The sequence below is a fragment of the Brassica napus genome, chromosome A3 (genome assembly GCF_020379485.1).
Source record: "Brassica napus cultivar Da-Ae chromosome A3, Da-Ae, whole genome shotgun sequence".
Taxonomy (NCBI): Eukaryota; Viridiplantae; Streptophyta; class Magnoliopsida; order Brassicales; family Brassicaceae; genus Brassica; species Brassica napus.
The window spans coordinates 21409945-21436478 of NC_063436.1; the positions used below are offsets into that span (position 1 = coordinate 21409945).

Below are 26534 nucleotides of genomic sequence, written 5' to 3' on the forward strand. Positions count from 1 at the left end.
TCGCTTTTCATCATTCCAATTCTATTTTTAATGTATTTATTATATATCTCATATTCGTATATACATGTATACTTGATCGTCATGCATGTCTTGCACTTTACCTACCAAAGCCACAATTAATCTCTCCTAACAGAGAAAGCAAGAAAATTATCACACATATATAAAAAGTTATTGGTGACGTTATTTTACACGAAAAGCAAAAAACCTTGTATGAATGTAACTAGCTTCTATTTCTCTTCTTCTTTAATTTCTTGCAGTCTCTTGTCTTCTTTTCCTAGCTGTTGCTTTGTCTTGTCAAGTTTCAACATTCACAAGATTTTTGAGGAATATTCTTTCAAGAATCTTGTGTAGTTTCTTGTTGGCTTATATTTTCATGATACTGTAGCTCTATCTTTAGTTTAAAATCATGTGAATGATGCATCTTTTTCTTTTCTAATTATTTATGCCATCTCAAATTTCTCCTTTGTAGACAAACAAAACCATTAAAAATATTGGCACAATACTGTTTGAAGGGATCTTTGCCGTTTTGGGACTTTATATATAGGTGTGATATATTAAAAAAAAATATTTTTTCTTATTTTGTGTAGTAATCATTTTGAGAAATGGAGAGTAATATGCAAAACTTGTTGGAGAAATTAAGGCCTCTTGTGGGTGCAAGAGCTTGGGACTATTGTGTTCTTTGGAGACTAAACGAGGACCAAAGGTTAATTTAGTTCTTCAATGCAATAAAGTTTTAAAGAATCTCTTTCGTCACATTGTTTCCTTTTTGGTTTGGGAGGAGACAGGTTTGTGAAGTGGATGGGATGTTGTTGTGGTGGGACACAGCTCATAGAGGAAGCTGGAACAGAAGAGTTTAGCTTCGGAAGTTGTAGAGATGTAATGTTCCATCATCCTCGAACCAAATCTTGTGAAGTTCTTTCCCATCTTCCTTCTTCCATCCCTCTTGATTCCGGGTATGAACATATATACATGCGGCGCACATAAGACTATATTGTTTGTTTCATATGATATATCTAGAGATGGAAAAAATGGACTTGTGTTATAGGATATATGCGGAGACTCTTCTGACTAACCAGACCGGTTGGTTAACTGAGAGCTCAGAACCAGGTTTTATGCAGGTATTATCCAATTTTCTAGTTTGAAGCATCACCAGTCACATGATTGATCTACAAGAACAAGAACTCTTAAAAAACATCAGTATTTTAAAAATCCAGGAAACAATTTGTACTAGGGTTTTGGTTCCTATACCGGGAGGATTAGTGGAGCTCTTTGCAACCAGACATGTATGTGTAATTAAACGTCTCTTGGTTGTTTCAAGTGTTGTATAAGTTTTAAAAAATGCCTTGGTTTGTCATGATGTGTGTAACGTATAATAGGTCGCTGAAGATCAGAACGTGGTGGACTTTGTAATGGGGCATTGCAACATGTTGATGGATGAAACCGTAACGATCAACATGATGGTAGGGGATGAGGTCGAGTCCAAGCCGTATGGGATGTTGTTACCTGGTGACATCCATCAAAAGGGTTCATCAAAGGATGAAGAGATGATGAATCTCCCATCGCCATACGATATCTCAGCTGATCAAATCCGTCTCAACTTCCTGCCTCAGATGAATGATTACGAGTCGCAACAACATTTGAAGATGAAGAGTGATTATGATCACCATCATCAAACCTTGGGGTATGATCTCCCGGAGAATGGTAACAACATGAACCCTTTTAACACGGTGGCAGAAGAGGGGATGTCAGTGATGGGCGAGGCTAGCTTGCTTGTGAACGAACAGCAAGTTGGTAACGATAAGGAAATGAATGAGAACGCAACTGGTTCGGATTGTAGCGACCAGATTGATGATGAAGATGATCCAAAGTGTAAGAAAAAGACAGGAAAACATACTCAAGCTAAGAACCTGCATGCTGAGAGACGGAGGAGGAAGAAGCTTAACGATAGGCTTTACGCTCTCAGGTCGCTTGTTCCCAGGATAACTAAGGTACATAGAATAACGATAAGGTTTGTTTCTTGTTTTTCTTTCTTGGCTGAAGCTAGTTTTTTGTGGCATGGAAGTTGGATAGGGCATCGATTCTTGGTGACGCTATCAACTACGTTAAGGAGTTGCAGAATGAGGCAAAGGAGCTTCAAGACGAGCTTGAAGATAATTCAGAGACTGAGGATGGATCTAATAGGCAGCAAGGAGGGATGAGCATGAACGGGACAGTGCTCACTGGGTTTCACCAGGGGCTTTCGTGTAACTCGAATCTTCCTGACATGAAACAAGATGTTGATCTTGAGAACTGCAATGATAAAGGACAAGAAATGGAAGTTAGAACATAAACTCTCACCTTTCTATATATATATCGAACTCTCAACACCACATGCTGATGATTTTGGTTTTATGTTTTGGGTGAGGGGTTTCAGCCGCAAGTGGACGTGGCTCACTTAGATGGCAGAGAGTTTTTCGTAAAGGTGATTTGTGAATACAAACCAGGAGGCTTCACAAGGCTAATGGAGGCACTTGATTCTCTTGGACTTGAGGTCACAAATGCTAACACGACTCGTTTCCTCAGTCTTGTCTCCAATGTCTTTAAAGTCGAGGTATGATCTGAAGGACCTGCTTAATGAAGAAACAATGACCAAATCTATATGGTTCTTTTTTTTTTCTTCATTTTACAGAAAAACGATAGCGAGATGGTGCCAGCTGAACATGTGAGAAACTCGTTGCTGGAAATAACCAGGAACACATCTAGAGGATGGCATGATGATCAGATGGCAACTGGTTCCATACAAAACGAAAAGAACGAAGTTGGCTATCAACACTATGATGATCACCACCATCACGGCGGTCATCATCAACTACATGATCATCAGATGAATCAGAGCGCTCACCATCACCACCAACACATCAACCATTACCAAAACCAATAAGGAACATGTTCCCTGAGCTACCAAGATGTGTTTCTTTACATGAGAAAGAAACATTAAAATCTGCGCAAATACACTTCAAAGGTCTTTTTCCATTTCATCAGATAATAAAAAAAAAAGGAATGACAGTTCGAGAGAAATTCCTGTATCCAATACTATAAACATGGACTGTGGTAGATTCACATGGAACACTATAAAAGCAAAATAACTTCATTTGAAATAATCTGTCTGAAGTTAATTATCCATATGACAAAACAAGTGTTGTAGTGTACACCCCTAAAACTTTTAAGCAAACTCCAAAACAGCCAAAAAAAACTTTGTCAATATTGCTGGAGCAGATGGGGTTACAACTCAGGAACATGCAATTCTTGCATAACTCAAAAAAAAACTCTGACCCGCACATTTCAGACATATCTGAGTTCAAAACTTGTAATAATAAAGAAGCCACAAAACCTTCACTTGGTTAATTGGCAATATAATTGGTGTATATCCTTTGAGGCTTGTGTTATTGCTGCTGCTGAAGATGCTTGAATTCATTGCAGTCAGCGCCTACCTCACTCAGCGCTGAGAATAGCTTTGGCGCAATCTTAGCCAACATAAGCTTAAAACCAACCGAATTTGAATTAGCACTGCAGCTTTCATCAATAACCGAGGCATCTTTGCTGAGAGAACCTATTAGATATCCTTTCATGTAGGCGTCACATGCCTTCAAGATGTAATAACCGCGTTTTCTGAAATGATCTTTGATGAGTTCTTCAAAATCCTACAGATTTCAACACAAGTTAAGCAAAGGAAGGTTAGGGAAAAATACAAAAAAAAATCAATGTAATGGAGTAAAAGAAAGAGAAGCAGAGTTCTTCTCCTTACCTTTGGTGGTCTCCGCATAAGATACATCATGGTTTTACAATTTAGAAGAAAGGCATTCTCGTTATACCCCAGTGAGTTTTTCTCTCCTTCTGCAGTTCCTATCTGCTTATCATACCCGGCTTCATTGAAATAAGGCTTTGAATTCAACACTAATCCCTGGAGTGAAACAAGGACTTGAAGGATGCTAGATGATTTGGGATCCCAGACTTCATTTCCTCTGCCTGTCCACGTATTAAGAAGGCTAAGACAGACCTTGCCTTCTTCATACAGATTGGGGTTCAACCTCCAACCACCAGAATGGTAATGTGCCGACTGCAGAACGAAAAGGCAGACAGAACATAATTTTAAAATGGATTCACTTGCGTTGTGTGCAACAAGCAATACTAAAACTAGAAACTCTTACCGGTGGCACACTAGGGTAGTCAGATGGAAGGTGAAAATCAAAAAAGAAGAGACCATCTTGGTATGGTGTTCCATAAGCCCCAGCTATAACCGCCCTTAACAGATCCATTCGATCTTCGTAAACTCGAACAAATATTCCATCTGTTAAAGGTAAATGAATTTCTTTCCAATAAGAAGTTACCAATCATGAAACACTGGTGAATGATTTAACTGCACATCTATACAATCTTACCCGGAAGATTGTTCTGAAGTATTTTCCAGTCTTGATCAACCTTTTTGAACCACCGTCTTTCCTTTGTTTTCTGCAAGTTTGATAAGACACTTTAAGATTCAAACTCAAGTTTCAAATATCAACTGTAACGTGAAGAAACCGTTTTCTACGGGAATCATCTGAAGTGTAAAGTACTTGACCTACCTGCTCATCTGAGCCAAGATAATGGTGGTCCAGAGGATCTTGTGATATATCAAAGCGTTTGAAACTGCAACTATCACTTTCAGAAGGTATTGGCTCTTCAGATTTTTCACCCTCTGATCTTTCCACTGCTTCATTTTCTACAACTGTTCCCTCTAAATCACAGTTATCAGTGGCACTGAAATTTGTAGGACTATGATCATCAAGGAAAGAACCCCTCTCGTGGGAAGAGTTCGTCAATCCATTGTCATCTGTGAGACTAGAACTGGAAGAATCTTCAGCTTTCTGTCCACGTGAAAAGATTCCACTAGCCATTCGAGTCACGAATTCAACTGCAGCTAGTGGGAGAGCTAGGGCACCATTCCTCCCAGAATCATTCTCACCATTGTTTCCTGCATCAGAGTTTTCCTCAAGAAAACTACCCCTTCCAAGATCCTGTAAATCAACGATTCTCATTAATTCGTAGAAAATGATTGTGCAACATAATGTTCTGGGTTTAGGCAAAAAGAACCAGTAACGTTTTCTTTACAAAACAAACCTCTTCAGGAGCACCACCATTGTCGTCGTCTACAGTTTCCCAACTAGCAGCATCACTTGCTTCACTTTCTGCAGCAATTGATTCATCATCGTCCCGACCAACTACATAAATTGCTTGAGGGCCAACCTAGGAGAAACCAAAAGAAAACGAAAAGTAAAATTAATAAATACTTAGCCTTGTTTGCAGGAAAAGTGCCATCAGTTCAAAAAATAGAAGAGTTTATTCTCGCTCAGAGGCAGAGAGTCTCGTAAAAAAAGAACTAATTTGCATATATTATAGACTAATTCTCATAAAAGTGCCATCAGACCATCGAAATAAAACAAAAGAGTTCTAAACTAGAACATCAAGTGTAGTAAAGCACTCAAACATTTGCACATGTTCCGAATCATATAATGAGGAAAAGCCAGACCAGCAAGGGGTTTGTAAGTGAATAGATTATTTGAGGTGGACGTACCGTTGAGACCATTCCATCAGCCCATGTTACTTCAATATCACCATCCTTAAGTCCAGTAATATTTCCAACCCATGAGAGCTCCGGAATGTTCGTATCAACTTCGTTTTCTTCCTTATCATGGACTTTAGCTTCTTGATGATATTCTGCATCTTGGTGCCCATCGTCTTGCTCTGTTGCCTCAGAAGATGCTGGTAAGGCCATGGTAACAGGTGACAGCCGAACAACAACATCCCCATAACAGTAGTCATAATCGGGATGGACCTCTAGCTCATAAACACTTGCAATTTCTTCCTTGTCAAACTCACGAGGCTCTTCTGCCGTTAGACGCGGCTTCAACCATCTCACAGAAGCAGTACGTTCTTTTGCATTGACGCTTTTAACAACCCCAACACGCTTAGGTTCAGTTGTGTTATTATCATCATCATCTGAAGCCTTCTCCACCACATACTGCTCAGGGACAAATTCTTGATCGCCAGGGGTCTCAATCGGAATCAATGTTGTTGCTTCCCGTCTACATTCAACTGTACCATCCTGCCAGGCTACATCAACAAGCGTTCTGCTGTTAACTATCAACAGAGCTCGTTCAAAGCTTTCCTCTTTTTTCTTTACCCTTTTGTCCTTTCTGATAACGAGTTTGCGTATCTTCTTACGATGGAGAGGCCAAGGTTCATGCGCAGGCTCCTTAGAAGTAGAAGAAACAGTAGTTTCTTTTGGCAAAGCTTCACCAGTAATGCCAACAGGCTCACTTTTTTCTTCGCTTAGTTCATCTTCTAAATCGGATTTATTCTGTTCCCGGTCTGCCCTTTTTGCTTGAGAATCATAAAGTCGTAATTTAGAAACATGCTTGTGCAAGGGAATCGTAGCAGACTGATTCACCGATGGAAGAAGGCCCCAGTCACCAACTTGCCAGTTAGCATGAGTGAAAGATGACAACAACGTCAAGTTACTTGGACTCTGCTCCTCAGGTGGGGAGACAGCAGAATCTGGCCCAAAGCCAGCTGAAGCAATCCAGTAGACAAAAATAGATCCAGCGGTGACTTTAGTCACAGTACCTTCTAAGCGATTGGGCTTCCACAATCCAGACAACCAACGGGAACTCTTGAAAACCGACGAGGAGGTTGCTTTGACACGCTGGCCCGGGTAATACGGAAAGTTTGCGTCTTCTTCAAGGTTACTCTGGGAAACAGGTTTGAGTTGAAGAGGCTCAGCACGTAGGACTCTACACATGGATCCATCATCGAACAACACAGTCACATTGTCCAACACATCATCGATCCTACCTAGCCAGGGGCCGTGAACCACGTAATCGCCAACACAAAAATCCCTGACGCGTTTCAATTCTTTTGTTGAGATGTCTTTGTGGGTAGAACCATCCAGAGCCAATAAATCTACCGACATGTCTACATCCACTACTACTCCCACCTGCCCAGTTGGGTCAGAAGATGAAGCAACATAGTCTCCGTGTAAGAAACCACGATCTACAACTGTTACATTGTTCACATCCTGAACTGGCTCGGTGTCGTCCATCCACAGAACACGAATCTGGTCACCCTCAAGAGTACCACATTTGTAGTTTTTCTCTCCACGACCAACATTTTCCTCGTTGGCATTTTTCCCTTCCTCTTCAGCCCCATCATCATCATCATTATCATCGTCCTCATCATCATCACCATCATTTTCCTCATCGCTAATATCACTTTCAGAGTCAGAATCACCAGCAACTTCACTCACAACCCCAATACTACCTGTCTTGTTGTTTCTCACAATATCGTGTCTATAAATGTTGGGATGCTCGTTGCTTCCTGAATCATCAGCCTTATCTATACGACTTGGATCATCACATATAGGCTCACTTTCCAATGAACCATCAAGTGGCAAGTCAACCCCAGGGTCATCTTGCTCATGCTCCATCTGAAACAAAAAAGTGCCTATATGATGAGAGTCTTCAACAATCCAAAGTAATAGCAAAAAAAAAAAAAAGTCAAAGCGAAAACAAAATGATTTATTAAACGAAGCTAAATAGCTAAAGCATGTCCATAGAACATTCCGATGATTCATAACAGAATCATCCCACCTTCAACAGAACATTTCGATGATTCGTTAAGCTACGAATAGCTAATAAAGATTTTACGAGGAAAATAATCACATTTAGCTCGCCGATGAAATGTTCGATAGATTCAAACAGATGACGAATCGATAGAGAAGCGAGTACCAAGTTCGGAAAGCAAAGAGGAGGAGATTTCAATTCTATTCTCGTTCGATCTTATGTGCAATAATGTTCGATCTTCCTCTGGGGATGGATTGTTTCTCTCAAGCTCGGAGCGGCGTCAAGGAAGGATATATTCGTCACTAATGTATCTTCACGTCTTTCTCTCTTCCTTTTTTCTTGACATTCCACCCGCATTACCGATGATCCAAACTATTCAATCTGGGCCCTTGGATTTTTGCTTACCTTGTCGCCCGGTTCACGCTTCCTATCCAAACCAAACCGATTTTAAATTCGAATTGTTTACCTAACCGGGGAAGTATTCATCTACAAGACTACAACCTACCATTTCTTTTGAAATCATATGTTAAAAAAAAATGTATGTATTTTCAAAATTACAGCAATGTATTCCATTATTTTAAGATATAATTATCATAAACCAAAACATTTGAAAAAAAAAAAATCAAAAGAAATTGTAATTGTAACCGGAATATCCAAAATTTTCTAATCAGTTTATACAAACATGACAATATACAAACGATAAGGGTCTTGGCTAGTAGATTTTTTTTAATGATAGGGTATGAAACTAATATATTTGTTATTAACTACTTAAAGAATGATTATGACTTGGTGATTAGGCAGAGTTCAGATCATTATAATAAGGCAGAGTGAAAGACCAATTCCAACAAAAAAATATATGAATATATACAAACCAAAATAGTCAACTTTCTTTTGGTTTCGAACCGAATATAAAGAGTCGAAACATTCTTATGGCCTAAAATATTAAATTGAACCTAAAGAAAGGTATCAATGAAAGTAACCAAACACACAATTTCGAATGTTTAATAATGTAAGAAGCGGGTGAAAGCATAAACAATAGACGTGACACAAGCCATACGACAAGCTTTCATTATCTTAAATACCATCTTCATTGATGCTTTTAAAAACAATCCTAAAATCTCTCTCGGCTTACATTCTCATGAATCTATCAACTACTTCCTCTCAGGGAACTTGGCTTCGTAGTCTGACATCACAAAAGAGGAAGAAGATTCGTTAGTAGAGAATTAAACCGAACAGCTTGAAAATGTTACAAGTCATGTACTACCCATGTAAGTCGCTGTAATCATCTTTCCAGCAAACCATCTACCATGGAGAGCACGTTACACTCCCATTGCTGCTTGCGCATTTTCAAATGGCAAGTAGACAAAAAACCTATGCTGTTTCTGTTTCGAGCAATCAAATGTTACTTTAGTAATGCTCTTTTGGAGGATGAAAAATACTAAAAGTTCACTCACTTGTCAACAAAGATATGGTTCAGTTCTCCAAATTTGGAGCATTCGTCTTTAACATCTTCTTTGATATGCTCGTCAAAGTCAAACTCAGGTTCAGTCTGCGAAACATATACATGTGTAAAGAAGAATTAGCTTCAGGTACAAAGTATTAAGAGACGAGAGAATGTTCAGCAGATCGCCAACCTCTGTAGAGGGATCAAACATGTTTTTAAGCAGTAGACATTCGCTGGGGGCACCAACAGGGTCGACCACAGCTGGAATACCGACAACAGCGGAAAACCCCCTTTTACGAGAGGAGCCACCAATGGAGATAGCACTGCAGCGAGGCTGCAGAGAAGACGGGTTTATTAAGTTGATTATATACCAAATCCTACGTGATTGCAGTGCCTATATCTATTATTTGAAACAGATCACTTCAGTTCTACCTATATACCGATGAGATATGTTCTCTTTTGGAGGATAAGTTAGCAAGCTTAAGAAAACTACTTACAAGGACCTGTCCATCATCATCATCCAGATCACCGTTGTTCTGTTACAGCTGACACCTAATGAAACGTGATACTAAATCATCAACAGACATAACATATGGTGTAATATACATATTTAGAAGCCTTTGGCTTTGATGGGCTCTGGTTCAAAATTGTTTGGCTGCTCTAAATATCCGGGAAAAAATTCAACATGCAGGTTGTCATGGTTCATTTTCCTTAGTAGACAAAATAATGTACCATCACTAAGCAGAAAGAACATGAATGTTTGTTTCTTACAAAGGATGCTTGTTTTTTAGAGTCTAGAAAATACTTAACACAGCTACAGCTCTCTACAGCCTTACGGGTTAATATAAATAAATATTTCAAAATAAGATCAACCAATACCTTGATTGCACGACCTGCAATCTCCAACTGCCCGTTCAGATTCAGTGCATTCCTTGCATCCTCCAGGCGAGCAAACTGCAAGGTATTTAAAAGACAAGATCTCTGTTAATCAAAAAGCACATCAGTAAGAATTCAAGACTGACATTAACTCAACCTACCTGAATAAAACCAAATCCTTTGCAATGGCCAGTCTTTTAATATACAGAAAAACATAAAATAAGTAATATATATAAAATATTTATTCTGCACAAGACGTGAATCTTACTTAAGTATGTATTTTTTAAATAATTTTAAAATCTTAAACATTTTTTAAATCTCAGGCTAAAACAAAATAACGAAATGAGAATAAACTCAAAAATCAATATTTATATCGAGCAATAACCAAAATGAGAAAAAACGACACAAAATTAAGAAAAATATTGAAGATAGATAGGATTGACACGTGAACGTAAACTTCTCATAACCATAATTAAATTTTAAATTGCTAAATCATGATATAACACCGAGCTGACATAGTTTCATTGTAACCAAATAGTAGGCTTGAGATTCTTCGGCGTAAACGTTAGGTTCTTATGCGATAAGTGATATTTTGACCTAAAATATTTTTTAAAATGTGAACAGTTCATCAGTAAACAAATTAGGTAATTAACAAAAAAAATTTAAAAAATTTGTTTAAGGGCCAAAAATATTAATTCGATCAAGAATATAAATTTTACTCTTTCATACAATATTTTTTTAAATAATTTTCATATACATTCACCTTGCGCAAAACGCATATCTTATCTCATATAAATAATTTTCTTTTAGGTATCTAGCAAACTTGCAAAACCTGATATGTGCGTTTTAAGTTATTAGTAATGTATTTGATGTATTAATAACTAAACTATGTCAAAATTGGACGAAACGTTTTTTGTTAGTGTGAGGATATATATGTATCCCATTAAAACAAATGTAGTATATAAGATAACCTATTCTTATGTGGTATTTTACAACTTTTGTCACCGAATTTATAACTAATCTTAAGATCTTCAGTAATGATGTTTTTGTAAATTAACAAGGCATCAAACAATACATTTATATGCATATACATTGTTTTCGGTTTAAGTGGGCCACCGGTATTATTGCATTCAGCAAAATCGAATTAAAACGTAATGAACCTGTCATTAATAGACATATATATACCTATCAGATCTAATCCAAAGTATTATTTTGTTTGGATACCTAAATCATATGGTGTTGATTACGTTAGTCTAATAGAGCCGATTCAAAAGTTTTTCATGTTTTGTTGACCAAAGCAAACAGATTTTGTACATCTTAAGATAAACCAAGAACAATTTACAATACTAGACTAGTCTTATTTTTCATCTTAACATAAACAAAACTTTCAGTCCGGTTTATCATACATGATACATGTCGAATATATAAACTTATTATTCTAAAACTGTCCTAAAGAAAATTCATTGGATACATAAATTGAAACTAATAATTCGCATTAACAAATAGTGTTCTCAGTCTTGCGTATAAAAGGAGGTGGACCAAATTAATTATAAGAGATCATTAGGATAGTTTGGAATAATACTATTAACCGGTTAGAATCGAGCCCTATGTAGTTTTCAAATTTTTAGCTCATGTAGACATTTATAGAGGCCTTCAAATAAGTGCTTTTTATTTAGTGTAGATAATCAACTCTTGCTATTTTTATTTTATTTTTTAACAATGTACACAAAATTTACATGTTAGGATGATATCACATTTAAATATTGGTTGTGATTTCATCGCTATCTTTTAAAACTCGTCTTAAACTTTTTTTTTATCATATACATATTTTTGAATACATCTAATAATATTGTGATCATTTATTTTATTTAAAGTACAATCTTGTTATTCACATTTGTATTTATTTAATTCTCTTATTATTACTAGATCCTTTCTCCGCGCTATGCGCGGATAATATATTTAAATTTTTTATATTTATCATTTTTATTTGTATGTGAATTTTGGTATATTAAATTATATATAACTAATTTTTAACTTTGATTTTTTATATATTTTTAGTTTGAAGTAAGTATTTATATTATATGGAACACAATTAACTAATAAAATATGAAGAATCAAGTCTGAGATTTTAGAGTTATGTAAAAAAAAAAGAATTATGTATAGAACATAAATTATCTTAGTTTAAAAGATCGGAATCTCATCTCGAGTAAATTCACGAAAAGAAAACGTACTCCAATAATCTACTTAAAATATAAAACCCCTTTTTCAAAAAAAAAGTGTACTTAATAATATTTTTTTATGTGTAATAGTTGAAACTAACAATTGAATATCAATCTAGAATCTCATTTTAATAAATCTAATGGTAAAATGTTAATTGTAATAAAAAAAATTTAATTTTGTAATATTACATGAATTAGAAGTCTTTAAAATCTAAATCTATTTTATTAACATAATATATTTTTTATTCATTTATTATTTTGACGTTACAAAATATTGCTTTAGTTTTATTTGTATATTAATTTTTTAATAATTTAGTTTCTTTTTAAGTAATTTTAAAATTATCAAGAATATAATATATTTAAAATTATTTATTTAAATTTATCCAAATATTATGTCTCATTTTTATGTGTGTTTGCGTTGAGCATATTTAATTTGTAGTTTGTATATTTAATAACACCTTGTTGCGTGCCGTTCTATGGTTTTAATAAATGTGTTGTCATTTCATTTTTATTACTACTAACATGTTTTTTAGTGATCAGTGATAATGTATTTTTAATGTTATGTGTTATATTTTATTGTATATTTTCTAACTCTTCATGCTGACACTTTTTTTAGAATCATTTTAATTAGATAATAGGTTTAAAGATGTAAATAAAATTGTGTATGTTGTAAATTTAGACTTTTTAGTGTAACTGAGCACTATCAATTATGGAAATTATATTATGATTTTATTTTACTAAATCTTTCTTTATGTGTATATTTTTTGTTTTATTTTGTATTTTTACAATTTTATTGCCTTATTCTTTGATTGCAGAAATTTGTTAGTTCCAATTTTTGTTTCATATACCTTAAAAGTCTTAGGTTGATTTTTGTTTGTTTTCTTTTTCCAATTACAATTACAATGTACAGTTTGATGATGTATAAACATTAGAGAAGTAGCTTTACACATAGCCTAATTGCTCACTATATGTGGCTTTACAAAATTAGCTCACACATAGCTTTACACCAAAAAGAACCAAAAGAGTGTACATAAAAAGTGAAGTCAGCGATTAGCGAAAAACCTGAACCAGAATTCCATTAAGAAACTCATTATAGCCGTAATAAGAACCAATATCAGCCTTAACTGAACACATAAAAATAATATCAAGCAATAAAACAAAGGCTAGTTCCTTAGAAAGAATCTTTAAAAGAAACAAAACTTGAAAAAAAATTTCTCACTCTCTTTTATACTCGTTTGCAACTTGCAAGATAGGAAGATCTGGTGGCCCACTTGACTCTTCTTCAAGTTCCTGGAAAAATAGATCAATAACAATGATAAGACACCTAAACTTATAATGCTCCATTGATCTTTTCAACATAAACCAACCAACAATTGCAAAATAAAAATGTTAAAAAAGGAATGAATTTGATTTGTAAAATTCCAAAAGATTGAACCTTTTTGGTTGGTAGACGAAACTCGTCAGGTTGTTCCTTTATGTTCATATGTAGTTCATCTTTTGCATCTTGCTCCTGCCTTTTACGTTCTTCATCAATAGCTTTACTTTTACCAGATCCTGTCATTGCGAGATCAGATCCATCAGAGTCAGAATCAGAATCCAAAGGTTCCTCTTCATCATCGCTACCATCGAGAAAGTCTTCGGCCAATGGCTCTGTGTCCTCCTCCTCGTGAAATTAAGAGAGAAGACGAAGTGGTAGAGAAGAAGAGCTTCGTAACTTCCGCGTATTGAGATTGTTAGGTTTCTAGATTTAGGTAAATGAAAAACAAAGCCCAAATGAAACCAAATAAACCCACACACCTAAGCCCAGATGTATTGAAACCCAAAACAAAAATAAAATGTTATGATTGGTTGATTATTTTTGATGAGGTGGATAGCCTAATTACTCACTATATGTGGCTTTTAGTATAGTATAGATTTATTATAAATAGATCCACAAATCTGAGACAAACATTTTAACATTTAGATATTTATTGGTAAAAAGATAGTATAAAAATTTGGTTGGATATTAGCGAGCACCCTTGCAATTAGCAACGCAGTTACAAAATCCCTTTTCTTCGGAACAACTACCACTAGCATCAGCTCCATGTTGCTTCTTGCAATCAGCCAAACAGAGTGCTGGAGCACAATACGGCAATTTTTTACTAATTGGAATTTTATATGGACACTGTTTTTTCGCATCTGCCATCATTCCTGTAATATATAAAAAATCTGAAATTTTAATTGGGAGATAATATATATAAATTTTCTGAATTATAAAACTTATTTATCAACAAAAACTGCTTAATGAACTATTATTTTAAGAATTATAAGCAAAAAGAGAAACAGATTTTGCTAGTAAATAAAAAACGAGCATATGATTAGGTCAAAGTATATATTTTTTCTGTTTTGTGAACAAATATTTTTAGGAATTGTGTGTATATTAATAAAAGCATATAATTTTTTTATCTTTTAAGAGAAATTAATGTTTATATTGGAAAAGCATAACATATCACCTATAAAATATATAAATCTCAAAATATCTCATAAATTTATATAGAGACTATAGTTCATCCCTAATATGAAAATGTTGGTTAACATATTTGTATGTGCAGGACAAAATGTACATAAATAGATGATAAAACAATGCAAATATTTAAAATTGTTTAATCATAGTTGTTCTTCATCGTATTAACCCTATACATTAAAAAAATAAAAATAAACAAATATAAAAACAAAATTCTTAAGTACTTCAGGTATGATCCTTTTAATTTTAACACACAAAATGTTTGAATCAGTTTTCTGTATTTTGTTGCCTTCTGGAAATTTATGAATTTTACACAAAAGAGATAATTTAATGTTATATTATATAGTAAACAAAAACTCTTATATGGGTTCACAATATATTAAAAGTAATAAAGATCTAAGTATTATATTCAATTTCCTATATAATGTATTTTTTCAATATATTAAGATGTAAATACAAACCTAGGGAGAGAATAATGAAGACGATTAAGAACGTAGATAAGAGTTGAACGGATTTCCTCATCTTGGATTATAGAAATGGATTGATAGTGAGTTAAAAATGTAGGAAAGAGATGAATTATTGTATTTGTTACAACATACAAAGTATTCGTACATATATACATAACAAAAATCTAATTTAAGAAACTCACGTTAATATGTTCCGATTTAAACGAATCTAATTTAGAAAAATCCAAGTTTTTCTCATATAATATGTGAAAAAGCTTTAGACTCGTTCATTTTCCAATAAGCAAATAAAAGGGTACGTGTCATATGCGTGTAAATGATAGGCATGGATTTTACTCACTTTTAGCCATGGTTTATAAGTGTTTTAATAACTAATTACTACTATAAAGAGTCTATTTAGGGTATTTAAAGGTTCAGAGACAATTTGGAGAAAATTGGTGATTTTGGTGTCTTTTGGAGCCTTTTGAATGCAGAGCTGCACAGACGCGTCAGATGTTTATCTTTGGATGGAGACCTTCCCACCGTTCGATTGAGCCCATATTTTTAAACAAGATAGATCTTTGAGTTAGCTTTGCAATACCGCCAGTTTGAGGTTAATCAGCATCCTGTAGCCGAGGTCATTCCCGTTTTACTGAAGAGTGGTCAGTCTGCCTCGCGAGAGGAAGTTGTCGAGAAGATACAGAACTGTCGATCGATGAAACATCATTGGTGTCGATCGACGGTGATCCCAGAATATGGACTGAGCATATTTTATGACCGTTGAAGCCCAAAAGCAACCACAAATTACCAGAATATCCTTGGACAACCTAAAATCCTATTTATGTGTTTTCTAAGCCATTGTTAACCGCTAAGCTTTATTTTATTCATTGTTTTCTCTTAGTGAGGAGAGAATGGAGTAACTCCTCCAGAGTCCTCCTGGAACTCCATTGGTTTTGGTTTTTATATTTATTCTAATGCAATTTTATTTATTCTTTCTATGATTAATGTGACAAACTTCTTGCTTGAATAGATCCACCTGTTAGGTTTAGGGTTTAGATATGTTATGAGGGATTAGTCCCAACTATAGATTGTTAAGTTGTGATATTCATCTTTAGGATTCTCATTAATCTCTGTTTCTAGATTAGCTACCTAGAACGTACCCTAAGAGTTGTAGACATAAGCGATAGCTTGCATCTCACCCTGAATCCATCCTTATTGAGCTAAGATTGCTAGAGTAAGGTGATAGTTGATCTAGGAAGCTTAGTGAGTACATTCAACCCGCACGTTAAAACTTGACCAAACGCATCGATCGATATTTCAATCGAATAATCAGTCGACGGTTCAACAAGTGTATCGATCGATATTCTTATAGAATCATCGATCAACACTTATAGTGGGTCAATAGACAAACCTAGAAAGCGAGAGCCTAATGGTTTGTTTATAAGTGTTGAATTCTATAATATCATGCATACAACTTGTTAGACATCTGTAGGATTATAATCATGATTTCCTGATAGAGACCCTAAGTCTAGCAAACCATCCTTCCACCAAAACTCCAATCAAATCAATCGAGCAATTGTCTTGCTCACAAACTTGCAACTTTACATTTAATCATTAAATCAACCTAGCTTAATCCATCTTATTAGATTTATTTGGTTCTCTAGCTCCCTACGAATTCGATCCCTAAGTAATACAGCTCGACCTCTTATTTGAGAGAGTATAAATCACTCCTTAGGGTAATTTAAGTGATATCAGTAAATAATTTTGATGTTCTCAAATTTTTTAGTTTATACATTAAAATAGAGAATAGTGAAAACTGTGCAATCTTCAAATAATTTAATTGAATTCAGTTTTAGATTTAGATAGAAAGAGTAATTTTTAGACTGAATGGGAACAGCGGAATAAGCGGATAATGTTATGCAGTCCCGTTTAAGTATTGTTTTATAAGCTGCAGAATATTAGCGGTTAAACAAAAGAACGGTGAATGATAAAATGTGAATGGTAACAAAAAGAAATATGGTTTGGAACCAATAGTAAAAAGGTAAATATTTGTATTTTATATTATGCATTATATATATAAATTGGATTTCTTAAATAAAAATTTAGTTTTTATATAAATGAAAATTAGAGTTACTTTATTTTAGACCTAATTACTTATATTTAATAAATTAGCGAAAATGAAATGAAGAAAAAAAGTTTGATATGAAAAAGAGTTCTTTTACGTGTCTAGCAAACTTGCAAAACCTGATATGTGCGTTTTAAGTTATTAACTAGAGGTTGACCCGTGCGTCTGCACGGGTATTTATTTTATGTTCTTATATATTCTAATTTCTTGTAATGTTATCAACTTGTTTTTTTGTGTTCATGCTGTAGATTAATATGTTACTTAGTTTTGACATTTGTGTATCATGTTCAATACGTTTAGCTTCCAAAATATTAGAAATTTTGTTTTCACGTTCTTCAAACTTTTTTTTCAATTTATTTTGATATATTAAACAAAAAAATGTAAATATTAGAGATCTAGATATACTTTTAAGTTTTATTAAATTACATTCCAAATATTTTTATTGAAATATATATATAAAGTTCATATCTGATCTATTTGATTTTTTAAATAAATACATGTCTAGAGTCTGACCTGCGCGCCGACGCGGCTATTTATTTTAACTTGTAAAATCATTGTTACCTTATAATATATTGGTAATTACTGCATTTTATTTACTGTGATCGAACAATATTAGATTATTGTTTGATTATTATTGTATTGAATGTATTAGTATCACAAATAAATGATTACAAATACATTCAAGTATAATTTTTTTTTTCTGCTAATTTTATATTGTGCTCAAACCCTAATATTTAAAAAGGTAATTTTCTCAATATCATTTTTTTTTAAGTTTTTATCACCAAAATGTCTTCAAAGAAGAAAAAGATTAAAAGACATTTGAGAGAATATTGTTCAAAGGAGGTAAAAAAAGACTCTTCAGTGGTTTTTAATATATAAATATAAATTAATATAGGAAATTTCTCTATTTTACATGTTAAAATTAGTAAAAACTAAAACAGGCAATTATAGAAAAACTAAAACGGGCTATTATTGGAAATTTCTCTATTTTAAATGTTAAAATTAGTAATTATATCTATATTATAAATGGACAACTTATTTTTTGACAAAAATATATGTTCAATATTAATTAAACATTAAAAAGCAGTCATATTGATTTTATATATTAATATGTGTATTAAATGTTTTTTAATTCGTATAAAACAGCTAGTAATACAAAATTTTATTCGAAATTTTTCGTTTATGTCGAATTTATGTTACTCACATACAAAATTATAATACTTTTTCAGTTTAGTTATTGTAAATTATAAAAATGGATTATTTATTTGTACCTGAAGATTTTTTAAATTAAAAAAAATTGGAATGATATTTAGGAGTAATCACACATAGGACATGATCTATATATTTGGAATATAATAATGGCAATGTAGTTTATTTAGATGATAATAATGTATTAATCGTGTTTTAGATTTACATGGCAATATAGTTTTAATAATAGAGAAATATATGGCAAGATAATAAATACGTTTTTGATTTATAAGGCAATGTAGTTAATTAAAGCAAAATATATGTTAGAGAATCACATTTTGGATTTGCATGGCCTGATAATAAATATTATTTGTGTATGTGTTATATTTAATTAGATAATCTTTAATTAAAAAGAGTGGCATGGAATGTAAATATTGAGTAAAACTTAGGGTTAAGTACAGAATGTACTTCTGTTTTAATAGACTAGATGTATTTGATGTATAAATAACTAAACTAACCTATGTCAAAAATTGGACAAAACGTTTTTTGTTAGTGTGAGGAAATATATATATATATATATATATATATATATATATATATGTATCCCATTAAAACAAATGTACTATATAAATATAAGATAACCCTATTCTTATGAGGTATTTTACAACTTTTGTCACTGAATTTATAACTAATCTTAAGATCTTCAGTAATGATGTTTTTGTAAATTAACAAGGCATCAAACATTACATTAATATGCATATACATTGTTTTCGGTTTAAGTGGGCCACCAGTATTATTGCATTCAGCAAACTCGAATTAAAACTTAATGAACCTGTCATTAATAAACATATATATATTCCTTATATATTAATTGAGAAACATTACAACATCGTTTTCTAGTCACGTGTCACCATGAAAACGAAATTCACAATTCTTAGAGAAATTGGTTGGTCTATCTTAATTTATAATAAATTTTTATTAAACTAACTATTAAATTGATAAATAGTATACAAAAGAATATTCTCTCACTTTTCTTAAATAAAAGCTACAGAATTACCTAATATGATTAACGTAATGTGAAAATCAATGATTATGAATAATAAATATTTGATAAATAACTTTTGTATCTTAGCTCTTTTTGTTTAATTTTATATCATTAAAAGATATTAAACAACCACATTAATCATTTTTTTAATTTTTAAAACGACTATAAATTACTAAATGTGTCACAATAAAGTTTTGTGAAAGTTAATAACAAGATACAAATGACCATAAATCGTAAGAATATGAAGTGTCATTTAGTAGACATTCATATTACATATTAATATAGTTTAAAATTAAATTATATAACATAGAAAAATACTTAAAATATGGTTATTTCTAAATTTGTATTGAAAAAGTATTGAAACCTTAACATATTAATTTTGAAATTTGCATTCAAAACATGACACATTAGAAATTTTGTGTTATCATGTGAGTATGAATTCTCAATAATAAATATTTATATTAAAATATACTATATATCTATCTCCATATCATTGAAATTTAGTTATATACCATATAAAATAAATAAAATGATTGTTTTAATTAATTTACCAAAACATTATCGTAAATAAACAAGATATATTGTTTTAATTTATGTCTTTACTCTAATTTAATTATATACATAATACATAAATGAATACAAATAAATAATAATAGATAAAAGTTAGTTTTATATATAACATTCGCCCCGCACAATTGCGCGGATCTTAAACTAGTATATATATATATATATATATATATATCAGATCTAATCCAAACTATTATTTCGTTTGGATACCTAAATCATATTGTGTTGATTACGTAAAGTCTAATAGAGCCGATTCAAAAGTTTTTCATGTTTTGTTTACCAAAGCAAGCAGATTTTGTACATCTTAGGATAAACCAAGAACAATTTACGATATTAAACTAGTCTTATTTTTAAACTTAACATAAACAAAACTTTCAGTCCGGTTTATCATACATGATACATGTCGAATATATAAACTATTAATCTAAAACTGTCCTAAAGAAAAGTCATTGGATGCATAAATTGAAACTAATAATTCGCATTAACAAATAGTGTTCTCAGAATTGCGTAGGTGAACCAAATTAATTATAAGAGATCATTATGATGGTTTGGAATAATACTATTAACCGGTTAGAGTCGAGCCCTACGTAGTTTTCAAATTTTAGCTCATGTAGACATTTACAGAGGCCTTCAAATAAGTGCCTTTTATTTAGTGTAGTTAATCTAGTCTTGCTATTTTTATTTTATATCTTTACAATGTACACAAAATTGACATGTTAGGTGATGATGATATATCATTTAAATATTAGTTGTGATTTCATCGCTATCTTTTAAAACTCGTCTTAAACTTTTTTGATCATATACATATTTTTGGATACATCTAATAATATTGTGATCATTTATTTTATTTAAAGTACAATCTTGTTATTCACATTTGTATGTATTAAATTCTCTTATTATTATTTATTATAAATAGATCCACAAATCTGAGACAAACATTTTAACATTTAGATATTTATTGGTAAAAAGATAGTATAAAACTTTGGCTGGATATTATTATATTCACAACACTTAGCGAGAACCCTTGCAATTAGCAACGCAATTACAAAATCCCTTTTCTTCGGAACAACTACCACTAGCATCAGCTCCATGTTGCTTCTTACAATCAGCCAAACAGTGTGTTGCAGCACAATACGAGAATTTTTTATTAATTGGAATTTTATATGGACACTGTTTTTTCGCATCTGCCATCATTCCTGTAATATAAAAAAAAATCTAAAATTTTAGTTGGGAGATAATATATAAAAATTTCAGAATTATAAAACTTATTTATCAACAAAAACTGCTTAATGAACTATTATTTTTAGCATTATAAGCAAAAAGAGAAACATATTTTGCTAGTAAATAAAAAACGAGCATATGATTAGGTCAAAGTATATATTTTTAAGGATTGCGTGTATATTAATAAAAATATATTTTTTTTTTATCTTTTAAGAGAAATTAATGTTTATATTGGAAAAGCATAACATATCACCTATAAAATATATAAATCTCAAAATATCTCATAAATTTATATAAGGACTATAGTTCATCCCTACTATGAAAATGTTGGTTAGCATATTTGTATGTGCAGGACAAAATGTACATAAATAGATGATAAAACAATGAAAATATTTAAAATTGTTTAATCATAGTTGTTCTTCATCGTATATTAACCCTATACATTAAAAAAATAAAAATAAACAAATATAAAAACCAAAATCTTAAGCACTTCAGGTATGATCCTTTTAATTTTAACACACAAAATGTTTGAATCAGTTTTCTATATTTTGTTGCCTTCTCGAACACAAAAGAGATAATTTAATGCTATATTTTATATAGCAAAAAAAACTTTTATATGGGTTCACAATATATTAAAAGTAATAAAGATCTAAGTATTATATTCAATTTCCTATAAAATGAATTTATGCAATATATTAAGATGTAAATACAAACCTAGTGAGAGAATAATGAAGATGATTAAGAATGTAGACAAGATTTGAACGGATTTCCTCATCTTGGATTATAGAAATGGATTGATAGTGAGTTAAAAGTTTAGGAAAGAAATGAATTATTCTATTTGTTACATCATACAAAGTATTCTTACATATATACATAACAAAAATCTAATTTTAGAAACTCACGTTAATATGTTCCGATTTAAACGAATCTAATTTAGAAAAATCCAAGTTTTTCTCATATAATATGTGTAAAAGCTTTAGACTCGTTCATTTTCCAATAAGCAAATAAAAGGATTTATTTCCTATGCGCATAAATAATTTTGATGTTCTCAAAAAGTTATTGTTATTTCAGAATTATGAATTTATTTAAATAAATGTCAATAAAGTTACTTTTTAAAATATTACTATTTAAATGTACAGTTTATTAGGTGGATGGCTCACACATAACAAAATTATTAAAATATATCAAAAAAATAGTAAGTATTTGATTAATTTTTTAGTTTATACTCCTCATGCAGTAGAATATATTACAAGTACTGCATCACAATCTGACGCACATGTCGAACTACTCTTCGACTAGCTTCTATTGAGGACTTGGCTTCCTTTATGTGTAGTCTTCTTGACCATGAGCCTTTCTCCATCCGCACCGAGTGCACTTTGCACTCATTGCTATTGTCTTGGAGTGATTTCATTATCATCCTCATGAAGATCATCTCGCATCACTTCCTGGCGCACTTTGATCTCATTCCACTCTGTACCATAATCAACTCCGTGTCCTGGCTCCAGATTTGATGCTTCTTGACCTTCCTCAAGATCACTCTTGGCTAAGACTACCTCTTCAACCCTCTTGAGTTTAATGAACATCTTGTTCACCTTCTTGGCCATGTTTCTGCTTTTCTCACGAGCAAAACACATCACCTTCTTGTGTCCAACCTTCCCATAGAACCAACAACACATCCGATGTTGCTTCTTGTTTGGCCTGACACAGTTGATGATGCACTGATCAGTCTCCTTCCTTGTACCAGATGCACAATCATGTTTCAGAAACTCTTGTCTGACATTCATGTTGCTGTAGTGATGTATTGTCTTCGACTTGTTACTCACATCTACGTGTTGTAGACCTTCCTGTTGTACTCTTTGTCGTACGTCCCGGCGTACTTTTGGACGAACTTCTTTAGCTTCACTTTTTGATGTGCTTCCTCGCACGAAGTGTGACAACCCCTTCTGATGTACGCCAGTACTCTGAGCTCCTCGGTATCCCAGTCCCCATTTTGTCTTAGTTGGTTGTCCCATCGAAAGTGTCTTATCCAAATCATTGGTTCCACTATTGAGCATCCTGACCCGCTTGTGATTCTCAGCCAAATCATCTTCCAGCATCCTTGCTCTCTCTCATTCACCAATAGATCCTTCCCTGAGCTTGCTAACTTCCTGCTCAAGAGACTCATTCTTCTCTTTATTTACAGTCGCAAGTTCTTCAAGCACTTCTTCAAGCAAATTGGTTTGCTTCTGAGCCACATTCTCCTATCTCAAATTCTGATCCTTGAGCTGAAACCATTTGTTGAGCATCACGTGATAATCCTCAGAGTCTGTATCAATATCTGAATCCGAGGATTCACTGAATTCCTCCTTGCGTACACCAAATGCAACAAGGTTCTTCAATACCTTTCCATCTTCTACATACTCTGAATCATCTAACGACTGCAATGGAACGCCTTTTTCTTTCTTTGAGTTTGGACATTCACGCCGAGTGTGTCTAACACCTCTACACTCAGAACACTTAAGTTCTCTTTGTTGTGCTACATGACAGTCAGCCCTTATATGACCAACTCCTTCATACTCGTAGCACTTAAGACATTTTCTTCTTCTACCATTGCTATGATCACCTCCAGCGACAATAGTGATTCCTCCAACCAGAGGGATTCATCATCTTACCAATATTCCTAGTCAACATCCCCATGGCATCTTCAAGATTCAGAGATGTGTCACCTTCTTTGTCAGCAACAAGCGATATACTCCTTGATGCACCACCTGACGCAGAGATCGAGCTACTGTATGTCTCCATCTCTTCTGCTTTCAGCATATCCACAAGTTTGTCACTTGAGCTCATCTGTGTTTGTGGTCATATTCAAGACCACCTTATGACCTCCAAACTTTGTTGGAAGACATCGTAGTAACTTCTTTACCAGCTGCTTCTCATTGTACTTCTTTCCAAGTACACATGCTTCATGCGCCATGACACTGAGTTTGGCAGTGAAGTTAGCCACAAATCATTATCAGACCACCTGAGATTCTCAAATTGTGACCTAAGATGATCCAGACGTGTCCTCTTGACACTATTATCTCCTTCAAACGAATTCAGCAGGATCTCCCATGCCTCTTAAACTGAAGTACTCCTTTGAATCAGCTGCAATTGTTCTGTTTCAACGGCTCCAAAAATTACCGACAACACATTTGCATTAAATTTTGATGCATTGCACTCTGCCTCTGACCAATCCTCTTTTGGCTTTGGCTTCTTCTCATCTCATATGTCCACACTTCATTGATTTCTCAAATCAACTGCTTCATGCGAGCCTTCCAATGACCATACTGGTCCGCATTCAGCATGATCTCGCCTTCTGCATAGAAATAATCGTGTCCATCTCCACCTTAAGGATCACACCGGTAATTTAGGTGACATGCTCTGATACCAATTGTAAATGCAGATGCAAACACAATTAAGGTAAAACAGAAGATAAAACAAGAGACAAATTACACAAACAAACACCAATACTTTATTAGAAATTATCTTGTACACTCTATTACAAGATCTGCTTAATCAGCTTTACATAGTCTGATATATCCTGACAACTGCTACTGAAAGATTCCTAAGCTACCCGCTTATGTCTCTCTTCCGTAAAGTACTTCAGCTACTGCTTCAACACGACCCCAGAACACTTCCAAGAGCTTACCTCTCTCTCTCTCTCTCTCTCTCTCTCTCTCTCTCTCTCTCTCTCTCTCTCTCTCTCTCTCTCTCTCTCTCTCTCTCTCTCTCTCTCTCTATAAGATCAGTGAATGTGTCTTTGTCTCTCTACAAACGATCCATATCTATCTTATAGTTATTCTCCATGTTCCCAAAACCCTAGTCTCCAAGGCAACATGGATATGAACATCTTCCATAACATTAAGTGCAACTTTCTTTTTCTTGAAATGCACTTATTCCTCTTCCGTTAAGTTATAAACTTGTTTCTCAAGTTTATTCTTCTTTCCTTATCTCCAAGATACTCTCTTGTTTTCCAAGTCAACACGACTCCAACTCAGCATCTTGACTCCACATGGTCTTTACCACTCAACACGACGTCTGTCTTAGCAACTACGTCATCGACTACTTCAAGTCAGACACCTTACATCTTCAGAGAGAGCATGATGTAATCCACGGTACGAAGGATCTGAAAAAGAGTCAGACAGAAAACATAAAGCAGTTCACCAAATTCTTCAATGCTTTAAACGACCGAGCCAAGTAAACGACGTTGGCTTGAGTCAACTTGTCCATGAATCGGTGGAAAAAAAACTCGCTTGGAGTGGAATCCGTAAAAGGTGAGACAGAAACTTGAAGAAGAAAGGAAGCAATCGAAGTTGTTATTCTTCGTGTTTCTCCAATGCTATGTTAATTTAATGAGAGAGACAATATACTATAGAATGATCCGCGCACCCGTGTGGATATTGGTTCTTAGATATTTATACATTGATATTTTTAAGTTTCTATACATCAGAACCGAACACATCAAGACCCAGAAAGACTCAACTCAAAACTCACACATAAATTTATAATATTCAAAAACGAAGCATAATTTCAAAACAAAAAAAAATAATGATACCCGAAAAGAATAATCCGTATCTAAATGGATAACCAATGTTCATACCTAACTGGTTTTGCAACTTAATAAAAATGACTCTTTCTATGTGTTGGGCTAAATTAAGTGAAATAGAAAGAGTTTTTTTATTTAGTAAAATAATTATATGGAGTGAAAAATTAAGTGACAATAAATGTAATGCATTTTTATTATTTTGATTTAAGTTATTATTTTATTCACAAAACATATTTTTGAGTTATGTTTTTGGCTACGTAATTTTCCACCGATTGAAACTAAAATATAAAAAAATTAGTAAAACAAATTAAATCAAACGTTTAACCATATGCAAAATCCAATTATTTTATATTTTTTATTTTATAATTGGCAAAAAATTAATTTTAATTAACTAATAAATAAAAAATTTCACTATTATTACTATGGTAATATAATTAATGATGTGATGTATTGTTAAGGTAATATAATTAATGAAATTGTTAAACTGAATGAAATATAGAAATATAATTAATGTAATTATATTAATGAAATTACTAAAATTATATTATATTTTTTTTTGATACTGATATCCATGTTTACAAATAATTCTCATTTATACTGCTATTTATGTTTTCAAACAGTAACGAAATGTAATTTACTTTTAATAATATAAATATACTCATTAGATATCAATATAATTATAAGGCCAGATTTTATTAAATA

At 32.9% G+C, this 26534-nt stretch overlaps 4 protein-coding genes and 1 long non-coding RNA gene across 9 annotated transcripts; 1 reads left to right on the forward strand and 4 right to left on the reverse strand.

Annotated features, from left to right (window-relative positions):
- The first annotated feature begins 84 nt into the window (after nucleotides 1–84).
- Nucleotides 85–3137, forward strand: LOC106439826 (transcription factor ABORTED MICROSPORES-like). 3 transcript variants are annotated; one of them, XM_022709935.2, is made up of 9 exons: nucleotides 85–216; nucleotides 588–703; nucleotides 786–953; nucleotides 1046–1118; nucleotides 1215–1283; nucleotides 1377–1988; nucleotides 2063–2317; nucleotides 2414–2590; nucleotides 2669–3137. In XM_022709935.2, exons 2-9 carry the CDS (start codon nucleotides 603–605, stop codon nucleotides 2918–2920), a joined length of 1707 nt encoding a protein of 568 aa, XP_022565656.1. In that variant the 5' UTR covers nucleotides 85–216; nucleotides 588–602; the 3' UTR covers nucleotides 2921–3137.
- Nucleotides 3112–8003, reverse strand: LOC106439825 (probable ubiquitin-conjugating enzyme E2 23). 2 transcript variants are annotated; one of them, XM_013881354.3, is made up of 8 exons: nucleotides 7803–8003; nucleotides 5591–7501; nucleotides 5137–5262; nucleotides 4602–5033; nucleotides 4419–4488; nucleotides 4188–4327; nucleotides 3785–4096; nucleotides 3112–3680 (listed from the first exon to the last, which is right to left on the reverse strand). In XM_013881354.3, the coding sequence occupies exons 2-8, from the start codon at nucleotides 7499–7501 to the stop codon at nucleotides 3423–3425; spliced, it is 3249 nt and encodes a 1082-aa protein (XP_013736808.2). In that variant the 5' UTR covers nucleotides 7803–8003; the 3' UTR covers nucleotides 3112–3422. The 2 variants fall into 2 exon arrangements, with proteins under 2 accessions (XP_013736808.2, XP_013736809.2); XM_013881355.3 differs by having other exon boundaries at nucleotides 7737–7976.
- A 785-nt stretch (nucleotides 8004–8788) lies between these two features.
- Nucleotides 8789–10105, reverse strand: LOC125607191. The gene is made up of 7 exons (XM_048777030.1): nucleotides 10100–10105; nucleotides 9961–10035; nucleotides 9522–9617; nucleotides 9272–9415; nucleotides 9092–9186; nucleotides 8937–9019; nucleotides 8789–8820 (listed from the first exon to the last, which is right to left on the reverse strand). The coding sequence occupies exons 1-7, from the start codon at nucleotides 10103–10105 to the stop codon at nucleotides 8789–8791; spliced, it is 531 nt and encodes a 176-aa protein (XP_048632987.1).
- Nucleotides 10106–12943: 2838 nt separating this feature from the next.
- LOC111214226 lies at nucleotides 12944–15276 on the reverse strand. Of its 2 annotated transcripts, XR_002663730.2 has the most exons (4): nucleotides 15141–15276; nucleotides 13612–14366; nucleotides 13396–13466; nucleotides 12944–13238 (listed from the first exon to the last, which is right to left on the reverse strand). It is a non-coding gene; the product is annotated as an uncharacterized LOC111214226 (long non-coding RNA). The 2 variants fall into 2 exon arrangements; XR_002663729.2 differs by having other exon boundaries at nucleotides 12944–13466.
- A 5644-nt stretch (nucleotides 15277–20920) lies between these two features.
- LOC111214674 lies at nucleotides 20921–24936 on the reverse strand. The gene is made up of 2 exons (XM_048776673.1): nucleotides 21983–24936; nucleotides 20921–21243 (listed from the first exon to the last, which is right to left on the reverse strand). The coding sequence occupies exon 1, from the start codon at nucleotides 23362–23364 to the stop codon at nucleotides 22657–22659; it is 708 nt and encodes a 235-aa protein (XP_048632630.1). The 5' UTR covers nucleotides 23365–24936; the 3' UTR covers nucleotides 20921–21243; nucleotides 21983–22656.
- Between the last annotated feature and the right edge of the window lie 1598 nt (nucleotides 24937–26534).